Source organism: Etheostoma spectabile, unplaced genomic scaffold (assembly GCF_008692095.1).
Source record: "Etheostoma spectabile isolate EspeVRDwgs_2016 unplaced genomic scaffold, UIUC_Espe_1.0 scaffold00002964, whole genome shotgun sequence".
In the NCBI taxonomy this organism is placed as follows: domain Eukaryota; kingdom Metazoa; phylum Chordata; class Actinopteri; order Perciformes; family Percidae; genus Etheostoma; species Etheostoma spectabile.
Window position 1 is genome coordinate 5,170 of NW_022602973.1, and position 11,904 is coordinate 17,073.

An 11,904-nucleotide genomic window follows, 5' to 3' on the forward strand; every position below is an offset into this window, starting at 1 on the left:
TTTAAAAAAAAAATCGGGGGACTCAACAGACAGATGGTCAAAATGAATTGCAGAGGCCGAGATAGCCTGACTTTTAGTCCCTAGTTGTTAGGTACAGTTAAAAAAACACTGGATCCTACATTTTCTCACAATTCCATTCAGTATCAGGCTTTCTTTAGCAAGCCCAAACCGAGACACCATGACACATCAGGGTTATTTTTCTCAGACTTTAAAGTCACAGTAAAAGGTAAGTTAGCCTGTCTTTAGCTTCAGTAATCTGACATATACTGTGAAACAATATGTGGACAGGGTTAGTTACACAAGGTTTTAAATCAAACCTTTAAAATGTGATTGGATCACTGAAAGTGGCCGTGGCTTTACAGAGCAATGCAGAGCTGCAATGAGTTAGGGAGACATGCAAATAAAAGTTTTGACTTCCATACACACTTTTCCTGCTGTATTCCTGTTAGCTACGGTCAGGTGTGGTTTATATGATGGATGTTGCCCTAAATCACATTTGATTTGATACATTTATGTAAATGCCTTCAAGTTCAAGATGGGTCATCAAAAGCATTAATGTTCTACAGGAAGAGAGATGAGAATATAAAGATAGTTGATATGTTGATATAAAAGTACTGTTGGCATATAATAAGAGATACTTAACAATTAAAGGGAGACAGAATTAGAACTTGTCATGTCATTGTCTCTTTAAAAAGCTTCTTCAGAGCCACGAAACATTATATAACTATTTGAAAGAGTGAATTGTACTTGTGTGAAGTAAACTGATATCTCTTTGTAAAATGGTGGAGTGGCCCTTGATAACAATCTAGACCATTTTAAATTAAATAATACATCACAAATATCTCTGAATTTACATGTAAATATTACATCCTCTTTTTCTCTAATTTTAGCATATAATCTATTATATAGATATATATCACATTGCATGAGATTGACCAAAAACAAAGTACATTTCTGCACTAGTGACCTTTACATGTTCCATGAAATATGTAACGGCACAATGACCTAAGCTGCTTAAAGCATCATTCTCCACTTTGCCTCAGGCTGTAAGCTGCTAGTTATTAATCATTTTACCAAGACCTCACTGTGCTGTGGGTCTCATAATTACAGCATACTGTCTTTGTGCTGTTGTAATTAGTTAATATAATGAGCAAAATCTGAGGTAATGAGAGTTATGGGGAGTGATGATTGTTCTGCGGGGATGAAAGAGCTCCTCTTTGTTTCAGAGTCCTCTCGGCTTATGACAAAGTTATTGGTTGTGGTGGGGAGATATTGGAAACAGTGGACCGCTGGGTAGCCTTAATGTGTTTGGTGCGGGTGGCTTTAATTAGCTTTAATTAGCATGACACTGAAAGAAAAAAGAACAAAATGAACAAAGGAATGCTTATGTGACCTAAGCTGAAGCTGCAGCAAATAACAAGTTATTATTTCTCAAAGGACACAATTCTAACTATTACATATTGAGTGTGTGTGTGTGTGGTGTGTGTGTGTGTATTATATATATATATATATATATATATATATATATATATATATATATATAATTTCTGCAGACCTGTTAATGTGCATTAATACTGCTCTCTGGTGGTGTGATTGCAGTAATGGCTGGAGGGAAACGGCTCTCTGCCTCTTTTTGTTGCTGCAATGACCACTTTCCCATCGGAGATCAATGAATAGGTCAGTGGCTTCTAACGTGTTTTGCTACCCCTTAATACAAAGCAGTATCTTTTTTTGCAATATCTCATGGTTTATTTGAATACTATATGGATGCAAAGCTATACAATGCACAGATTAGGCCAGCACTTGTAAAGAAACCACATTTTCTTCTTTTATTTTTTATTTTTTTCTATTAAATTATCGTTCACTACACACTTGGATGTTACAGGCGTACAAGTAGTGTATTTCCTTGGTGTAACAAAGTACATACTGTACGTTTCTTTTAATACATAGGTAATTATGTCACGACTCTTCAGATTCATCTTATAACCCCCGTGGGCGGTCCAGATCCTGAGGTTGGAACATACTGTGAAAATGAAGGGTACTGCACAGTTTATATCATTTTATTTCTGTTAGGAACCTCACAAAACACTGAAGACGTACCAGATACAATTTAAACATTATTAGATGGATATCTCAGCACTTTGAAGAAAGTCTTTTTTTCAAATGATGCTGATGATGCTGATGATGCTGATGATGATGATGAGATTTCAGATTATTCTCAGTATTTGCTTTGAGATATTAAATTCAAATTCATTTTAATGTTTAACTATTGTGAGCAGTTACAGTAGATATTCTGAAATGTTCTGTCAAGAGACAATCACGTGGAAAGTATTAGCTAGAAGGAGTTTGATGCGTAACCTTTTTTACCATCCCTATATGTAATGCAGACAGACAATACAATACCACCATTATATCAGAGAGCATTCTGCAGAGCCCAGGACACCTGACACTTATTTACGGGCGTAAAGCGCCAGAAAGCACAGGGCAACTGCTCTCTGCCAGCTGGTTCAAGTATCCAACCTCTGGGCCAGAAGGTTTTGCGTAACATAGCCTGGGGTTCCTATTGATAATAATTCTTAGGTGGAGATGGATGGCTGATATGAGGGGAAACCTCCGGTCGGGCCTCCTGGCGTCAGATGTGACCTAGTGACCCTTGGAAGTCAGACCAGTCTAGGCCAAGAAAATAAAACGAGAACGGTCTTTATGTGATCCATCTTTCAGTTTGAGAAATACCACCAACTAAAGTTGTCCTCTATTTCCTTAAAGCAACAGAAGAAGATTAACTGGAATTGTCCACATAGCTATCAAAGTTTTAATAAGTAATCTATGTGTTTGTTTTTTTAGATACTTATCTAAATAATATTTGGTCACATTTCCAAATGTGAATTGCTTTAAATGACATTACCTTTTTGTGTAAAAAAAGAAATCATGTTTATTACCACTACACATCTTTTTCATATATCTTAAGTTTGAGTAGTAAGCTAACACCAAAAGTGTACAGGCTATCTGTGTGACATCTTCAGGTTTTAATGGAAAACAAGATGCTCGATGATATTGATGTCCAACTGGCATTTGAATCAAAAATCATAAAATAGAGATTTAATATCGCTCCAGTCTATGTGAGACAGGCAGGAAAGGCCAGCTCATTGAAGGTGACCGGAGAGTTTGAATGCAGTTTTGTGCCAAATCAAATTTCCTGCCCTAAAAGAAAAGCAAGCTTATCTTTTACATAGAGCCATTGACAGAAATGTCCCAAAAAGGACCCGAATTTAAAAATGAATCTGGCCATTTAAATCAATAGAATATGTAAACTGACACACAATTTACACTTACCAACCATCATTTCCATGGAGATGAGGGACAATTGTGAATGGAGTCCTTTGCTTTTACTGATGAAATAGTTTCTAGTGACCCCAAACTATTATAATAGTGACCCCAAACTACTATAATAAATGTAACAACAAGATAGAGTCCAATGTCACACATAGGCATTTCTTCCAAACTGCCTCGATGGCTCCCCTGGTTCATTGTGAAGGTTGTTTCTTGTCTTTCTGTGCTTGTTGCGTGCTGTCTCAAATGATGCAGCTCCAGTGTAGGAGTATTCAGCTCTGCAAATAGGAAAAAAAGAAATGAAGCTCAAATACAATTTAAAATACTGTAGGGAAGCACCCTTTGGCATATGACTTACTGTAAATAGAATAAAGAACTGAGAAGACAAACATTTTTAAGTAGGGCTGCCATGCTAAAATCTCTGTAGACAATAAAACCTGCTAAACAGTAAAAAAAGCACAAAATCTTTCTTTTTCTTTTTAATTCTATCTTCCCTCATTTCTGTTCCTTTTAGCTTTCTTGCTGGAGCCTGTACAATATAACAAGAATAAGAGTCCACGGCCATGCTAGCAGCTTTTAAAGCTGTACTTAGGCACAGCTAAGTCTGCATTCACACAGCCCGCGTCTGCCATCAAACGCCGCAGGTCTTTCCATTCCATTTTTTCCATTCATTTTGAATGGTGGTAGTGTGGGGTTGCAGCGGGGTTTGCCGCAGGGAAGACACAAAAAAACGCAGCCTGGCTATAAAGTCTATTTGTGCGACATTGGGGGATTAAAGAACATAACAGGATGTCACACAAATGGTCTGTTTTAGTGACACTTCCACACCGCCACACAACCCTGCAGAAAATTACTTTTTAAATAATAGCCCCAGCATCCTAACATGCTCACAATAACAATGCTAATATGTTGGTGTTTACCAGGTATAATGTTTACCATGTTGTTTACTATATTTTATTATTTATTGGGTTAGCATGCTAAAATTTGCTAATTAGCACCAAACAAAGTACAGCTGAGGCCTAATGTCATTAGTTTTGCAGGTATTTGGACATGTTGGACAAATTAAAACATTTACCACACTGGCGTGGTTAAAAACAGATGTGTAGATGCCAATTTCAAGACAAAGAATGGATGGAACGTGATTTAAAGTATGGCTGCCACAAAAACGTAATAAACCACCTTATCTTTCTGTTCATCCACTATATGCATATGCTAAGCAGGACTGACTGTTAACACAATGATGACCAAGGAATTCACCCAAAGAGAAAGGTATCCTTTGCCTGATTCAACATTGTCCTATAGGTGCCCTTTAGTCAAGGTGACTCTCACTAGGAAAAGGTAATTACTGGACTGTAACAAAGAAAACATTCAGCCGTCAACGGCTGCATTACTTATCAAAATGACAATCATACAATCTCCCCTGTAGGTTCAGCAATTATGAGACAAGATGTTGAGAGAGATTACTGGATGTTTTCAACTGTAACCATCTCTCCATTGCATTTAAAGTAATTTTTGAAATTGCCTGATTGAGTTTGCAACTCAGTGCACTTTAGAGTCCGTCCAAATCAGATTTCCTCTAAGCCCTTGTTGCTGATGACAGATGTAGGATCACATTGTCAGCATCCAGCATGTTGGAAACATCAAGCAACTTGCCTGACACTGAAGCCTTTGGACAGTGAGAAGCAGAAGATAAGTCCGCCTAGGATACACATTAGAGATCCAGCCCAGCCGATGAAGAGAGCTGCACCCAGCTCAAACCTGAAGGGTTGAAGTGGGGGGGAAGAGGAGACATTTGTGACTGGACTTCCTTTCATCTGAATGTGGTTTTGATCTGTTGTCAAACCAATATTTCCTTTAATCCTGAATACTTACTTCTGGGCATAAAAGAGGGGGTCAAAGAAGTCAGTTGTGATCCTGTGAGCATATATGGAGCATGCAGTCATGCAGCAGAGGCCTGCAGAGAGAATTAAGAGGATTTCTACTTCAAATTCTGAATCAACTCAAAGCAGAAAGAGCAGATAATGTAATTCAAATGAACACTAATTATGTGCCAAAGTTGAGCAGCCCAAATACTACACTCCCCATAAATGCAGACTCAGAGAAAGGTAAGCGTTATGGGTTGTACCGTTGAGAATGAAGTGGAAGCCCGAGAGGACAGTAAGACGAGCCTTGGTGATCTCCGAGCCTCCTATTTTTGTGCACTTCATTCCTACCAAGGCGAAGATGGCACCAAAGAAACCCAGACATACAGCGCCGATCATCAAACCTCGACACACCTGGATATAGGCTTTATGAGAGAGACAGAGAAGGGGTGCTTTACACTACCAGAGTAGTTTGACATATGACACACCTATTCACTTTGTTGCAGAGAGTTAGATGAGTAGATTAATGACTGGTACACTCTCATGACTTGTGAAGCTACAGCCGGCGGCTGGTTAGCTTAGCTTAGTATAAAGACTGAAAACTGGGGGAAACAACTAGCCTGACTCTGTCCAAAGGTTACAAAGCTCTATAAGTAACTAAGTAACATATTCTCTTGTTTTGTTTAAGCTAACAACTCTTAGCTGTAGCCTCATATTTAGCATACAGACAGGGAGTTTTATCGATTCATATCTAACTCAAGTATTTTCCAAAATGTCAAAAGATTCTTGTAAAAGCCTTAAGAGGTGAAATAATCCAGTATTCCACTTACTTTACCTATGTTTAGGAACTAGCCAAGGTTACAGTGGCTATATACAATATATTTACATAAACCGTGGATCACATGACTATTTTTATGTGAAAGTTGTCAACCCCACAGATAATTGAAAATCAAAAGATTTTCGTGAAAGCATGTAGCATGGACCAAGGAAGCACCCGTTCAATTTAGGAGCAAATCCGAATCACGGGGGGGATATGCAAATTATTATAACCAAGTGCCCTTCAAGTTTCTATTGTTTTAGGCCAGCAGAGATAAAAAATAAAATAATAATAATAATAATAATTGCATTTTAGAAAAAAAAGCTTTGAAATTACCAAAAATGTTAACATTGTCTGGTGACCCCTCAGATTTATCTTCAGACCTTTTGGGTACTAATACTTAAAACCAAAGACTTGTAGGAAAAGGACTGGAGGCTACATTTGTGCTATAGAGCGTAGCACGTATATAAACTATATACATTTTTCAACAGTGAAAAAAGATAAGAACTGGTATTTTTTTTTTTTTAAATTGCCTCAATACTTTAGAATTAGAGCATAAACAAGCAGTCTCTTTCCTTTTAGTTACTGGGAAGTAATGAGAAGGGACATGTGACCTTTGTATGATTGCATGACTCGCTCAGATTGCTTTATTCAGACACAGGAGGCTGTATCAGTCCAGCTCAGCTTTTTCACCTAAATATGCCTCCAGTGGTCTTTACATTTTACTGTTTGTGGCCTGAAGGCAGATTCAGAAAAGAAAACATCAAGTTCAAAATGCATTTGTTCACAGTAGCGGCCATTCATCCAAGAACAACAGGTGTTTCGGGCATCACTTGATTTTCAGTCAGATAGGTAGTTGCAGATGCACAGTTCCTCAGAAACGCACGAAAATATACATATATCTCTGCTGTCTGACGTCAGAAAGACAACATCATACACTTCTACAGCAACAATAACCCCAGTCATCTCGCAACTCACCATCCAGAGCCAGCATTGAAGGAAAGTCTTTGCAGTTAGACACACCAGTGGAATCAGTCACACATGTTTTCCACAGGTTAGACCAGAAGGTAGCGGTAGTGATGACCGTCCCGTCCACAGAGGACACCTTCCAGTAGTCTAGCCGCAGGGTGGAAGACACCAGGATCCACCCCGAGATGGTCAGGACAAAGGCAACGATCTCTGTTGCCATGTTGCCCATTTTTCCTGGGGCTTGGAGGTCCTGACTGGGACAGGACAGAGATCTTTTCTTCAGAAGTGACACAGACAGGTGGGAGGGTCGGATCAGGACAGGTGCGTCAGCGTTGGCTGTTCTGCAGAATTTTGCTACTCCTCCACCTGCCGAGCATCTACGCCTGAAAACCAATACTTTCAACATCACTGACACACAATCACTTGCTGTATATTGTGTCTGTGTGTAGTGGTGGGAGGGTTCGGGGGTGCACACGCTAGTCATCACTCCACACAGTGTTCATAGGGGACTGCAAGGGGATCTGCAGGAGGAGGAAGTCTTTAATTGAAAGGATCTGAAAAGGAACACAAGATGAGGAACAGAGATATGAGAGGTGCTTATGGTGATTTGACTGACTGAATGAATGAATTATGTTTTGAATGTTTATGTTTTTTTATCATAATTCTGCACCAGAATTTTAAACTTGAAATCCTCATTATAGCAGCAGCATTAAATAAAGCCACTAGCAGGGCAAGAAGGATTATAATATAATACATATTGGTTTTATAGCATTATGGCTCCATCAAGTGGCAGAAAGGAGAGGATGCTTCAAGCTATCTGAGTGAATCTAAGCAAACTGAATGTTGTATCAGTGATTATAACTATAAACTATCTTGTACAGGACTGCTTAGCATTAGTGTGTTAGCATTGACCCCCACAGTCTCACAAAGCTGCTAGCAGGGCAGTAGACTCTGATTGGTTCTTTTTCTCAGCTTTGGTCAAGAATACATTTGTTCTACTAGGCTACCAATTGGAGTAGCAGAAGTGGACTTTTAAACAATTTATCCATTGCGTTTATCTATGTAGTTCAACTTGTCTGCTTGTGTTGATGCATTCACAATTGCATTGGGTTATGTTTAAACTACAGAAGTTTGAAAGAAGGAGTTATAGATTTTTTTTTATCTTATAAGTAAATGTTTACTAAAAATAAAACACACTGGCATTACTTAACCCTTGTGATGTCCTCCTGGGTTAAAAATTGGACAACAATTTGACATTTTCGTCCCCTTTGTTTTTAGTTTTCACTTACACCACCTTACTACTACTAGTTTTACACTGCTTTTTGGAATTCATGTTCAATAACCCTCATTTACATTGAATTTTACCTAATATTTTAGTTAAAAAAGCAGAAATTATGAATTATTTAGACTAATATTAAAGATCAGAGGGTTTCGTCAGGAATGAAAGTTGTAAGAAATCCAATTCATTTGTTTGTGGTAATTAGGTTAAAAAGAACCCATATTTCAGATATAGACATTTTTTAAAGGGGCCAAATTTGGCCCAAGGACAACAGGAGGGTAAAAACCATCCGGGGTTTAGCTGCTACAGCCTTACGGGATCTGGTAGGACCTGTAGCTGATAGCGGCTAATGTTAACAAATCTTAGATAGATAAAGCTGTGTAACAGACATTTTGTTGACTTTATGGCTCTTCTCTTCTTGTGCTATGTTTGACCATTTAATGTTGTCCCGTACTGTCACTTTTGACCACAAAGAAATAAAATGTGTTCTGATGTTTTAACGGTGGTTGCGTTCTAAAGAAGAAATAAACACACTTAGCGTGGTGCCTCATTGCCAGTTTTGTGTGAACGCAGCAAAAAGCAGGGAAAGAAACAGCGATGTAACCTGGTTGTTACGTTTTTGTAGCATGGCCCTCAAGCTGTTATTAGCTGGGGATCCACACTAAAACGTCAATATTTTGCTCTGAAATGTAGTAGGGTAGAAGTATAAAATACTGTAGCATAAAATGGAAACATTTAAGTTACGTAGCTCAGAAGGGTACACTTTAAGTCCAGTACTTGAGTAAGAGTGTTTAGTTAGATTTCACTTCTGCTTATTTGTAGCTACTTTCCTTCTCTTTTCATCTAAATCCTAATTGCAATTTCTCTTAAATGAGTTGAGCTGCTCTACTTTCCACATACTCTTGGTTAATAATATATGGTCTTCAATTTTTACATCTGTTTATAAAAATGAACACATTTGTTTTTTTACAGTTTATGTTTGTGTTCTCTGTGAATTTAATCTATTTTTATCCATGTTGTTTTTGTATTCTGTTCTGTGCTGGTGCCCTTGGTTATCTTAAGAGCACACTGTGTGACTCAGTTGGAAATGTTACTGTAGTAGGATGACGGGATTGGATTTAATACTATAACTGTCATCGATAGTAAGATGAGCAGAAACAAACCAGAGAAGCCAAAGTAAAAAAATAAAATAAAAAAAAAAGTACCCCCGTGGGCTTAATTACTGTAGTGTGTAGAATGATAACATTTAGTGTCTTCCATCTGTCCTGTGTCAGCTCCCTAAGGGCTGCTAAGCAAGCAGCAGGTTTTAAATGGGGATGCAAAGCGTGACAGGAATGTGGGTGAGAGGACAAACATAATGGAGAAGGTAAATCAAAAAGTAATTGAAAGGCAGTCATAAATTAAACAAGTATAATAAAATATAACATGTTAAGAAATGTGAAAGCAAACCAGGTACGAATTCAGTAAATGACTGAGCTGTTTTCAGTGTTGTGGGTCACCCTTTTTTTATTACAAACAATGGTTAGATGTTAATCTCTGTGATAGAAAAGGATTGGGTTGTTTCCTGGGCAAATAATTACCCCAAACATTTCCACAGTGGCTGCCCCCATTGATCCTAATCCTACGTTAGTTTCTGGGGTCATAAAACACACAGTCAGCATTCTGTGAAAAATAAACCCAGGTGTTATATTGTTGGTAAACGAAGGTGAGGAGGTGCTGAGAACATTGTTACGTAACTCTCTAGATATTTGAAGCTGTGATGGGTTTCCATGTTCGCTGTTGCTAAGCAGTCACAGAGGGGACTCTTATCCTGTAAATCTTCTAATGCAAGGGAAGTCACTTAAACAGGCTGTTTGTTATCCGTGTTAACCTGTTGATAACATCCAAATGAGACCACAATATGATAAGAGGATCTGGGAAATTACTAATTGTTAACGCAAGACATCAGCAGATATCTTTCTTGATAACAAACTTTAATAAAAAGAAATGTGATCATATATAAATCAAGAATAAAGTTTCTAGGACACTCATACATATCCACAGAATGAATTAATAATAACTTGGTAACGTTTCATTTAGCGCCATTATCAGGTCAAAATATTGATTTCTCTAATTATTTGGTTTATGTTAACATGCATATAAACTAAGATATTGAAAATAGTAAATATTATAGCTGCTAAATATCAGTATTTTAGCATTATTATTGATAGTTTGCTGATTTTTACACATGTGCCAAATTACAGCTTTAGAGAGTTGTTAGCATGATGATTGAATTACTCTTTTCACACAGTAATTATGACCGTTTATTCCATCCGAATCAAAACAATAAGACATGCTGCATATGTCTTTTTTGTGTGGATTTTCATTAAAATGAAACAAAGTGAGCACTTCTTCCTTAGTGCTCATTGAAGGGAGAAAACCTGGGAATATGTGAGGGGCAAAAGTAGGCCTATCAGACGCCTGGGAAAGAGTGTTGATCCCCTGCAGATGATTGTTGTAGGAGTTCAGCTGCTTGTAATAATCTCCTGCTGGCTTTTCTCTTTCAGCCCTTACCCCAGTCGGTGCTTGCTAAACATCAAGAGGAGGATAACACGTGCTGTGTGAGGGCCAGGGACACACCAGTCTGTTATCATTAGATTGTGGGAGTCAGGATAATAGTTTATCTTGTAAATGGATTTCCTCGTGACTGAACATTTCCTTGACCATTGTAATGGGAAAAGGAGGTTAAAGGGAGTTTAGTTCTGAGAGAAGAGGAGGGATGTGTTCTCTACTCTCTCCCAGCCAGCTCTTTTATTTCAGTGCAGGAAACACCTGCAGTGTGTCAAAGGGCATCTGTCATCCAGAGCCGGTTCTTTATTTATAGGATACCCACCATGTGTGTACACAACGTATTGTTGTATGTTTGTTTGAGGGACCATAAAAACAGTGAGAGACAGAGAGCAATCAAATTTAAAAATCTTAAAAGGGGAAATGGTATGCCGTTAGTTACCGCATGGCCAGAGATTCTGCCAAGTCATTCTGATAAGATTGCCACAGACCACACCCCCGACTGGAATTTTACTTGGACACCATTGAACTGATTAGTAGTATTGAACCTTTGAATTGGAAAACGGTGTCTCAAAAGCACATTTCTGAATGGCACTGGTGATTTTACAGTTTACCTAGTAAAAAAAAATGTTTTAGTTTCATAAACAATTTCAATTTTTAGTAAAAGTGTTTTATAGTTATGAGAACCTTCTCGTCCATGCAGCATAAAAAAAGAATGTGTCCAGAACATTTATATCCACAAAGTACACAAGGAACAGATTGTGTGAAATTTAATTAAGAGCTTATTGACCCAATGGAATAGTAAAGACACTTTCAAGAGGAACATGGAAAATATCATCTTCAAACATGTTGAATAAAAACATCTACAAAGAATGTTATGAAGACCAATAGCACGTGAAATGTCATTATTATAAGAGCCATGTGATACCATTAAATGTTCAGAACACGTATAAGAGTGTATAAACAAAATATAGAAATAAATATAGAGAAATGTAAACAATGTAGATAGATAGATCCTTTTATTAATCCTTTGCAGGAAATTACAGTGTCACAGCAGCTTCCAAACAGACATAACACCATACATTTACTCAGATATATAT

The 11,904-nt window shown here is 37.8% G+C and overlaps 1 protein-coding gene across 1 annotated transcript; it reads right to left on the bottom strand.

Annotated features, from left to right (window-relative positions):
* Positions 1–3,399: 3,399 nt before the first annotated feature.
* Positions 3,400–7,550, bottom strand: LOC116676292 (claudin-10-like). Its single transcript, XM_032507507.1, has 5 exons — positions 6,988–7,550; positions 5,456–5,617; positions 5,203–5,284; positions 4,984–5,088; positions 3,400–3,608 (listed from the first exon to the last, which is right to left on the bottom strand). Exons 1-5 carry the CDS (start codon positions 7,460–7,462, stop codon positions 3,479–3,481), a joined length of 954 nt encoding a protein of 317 aa, XP_032363398.1. The 5' UTR covers positions 7,463–7,550; the 3' UTR covers positions 3,400–3,478.
* Between the last annotated feature and the right edge of the window lie 4,354 nt (positions 7,551–11,904).

Coding starts and splice junctions, on each gene's coding strand:
- LOC116676292 (XM_032507507.1), bottom strand. CDS start 7,462: ATGACTAGCGTGTGCACCCCCGAACCCTCCCACCACTACACACAGACA. Junction 5,089..5,202: donor CCCCTCTTTTATGCCCAGAA/GTAAGTATTCAG, acceptor TCAACCCTTCAG/GTTTGAGCTGGGTGCAGCTC. Junction 3,609..4,983: donor TCCAAAGGCTTCAGTGTCAG/GCAAGTTGCTTG, acceptor TCCTATTTGCAG/AGCTGAATACTCCTACACTG.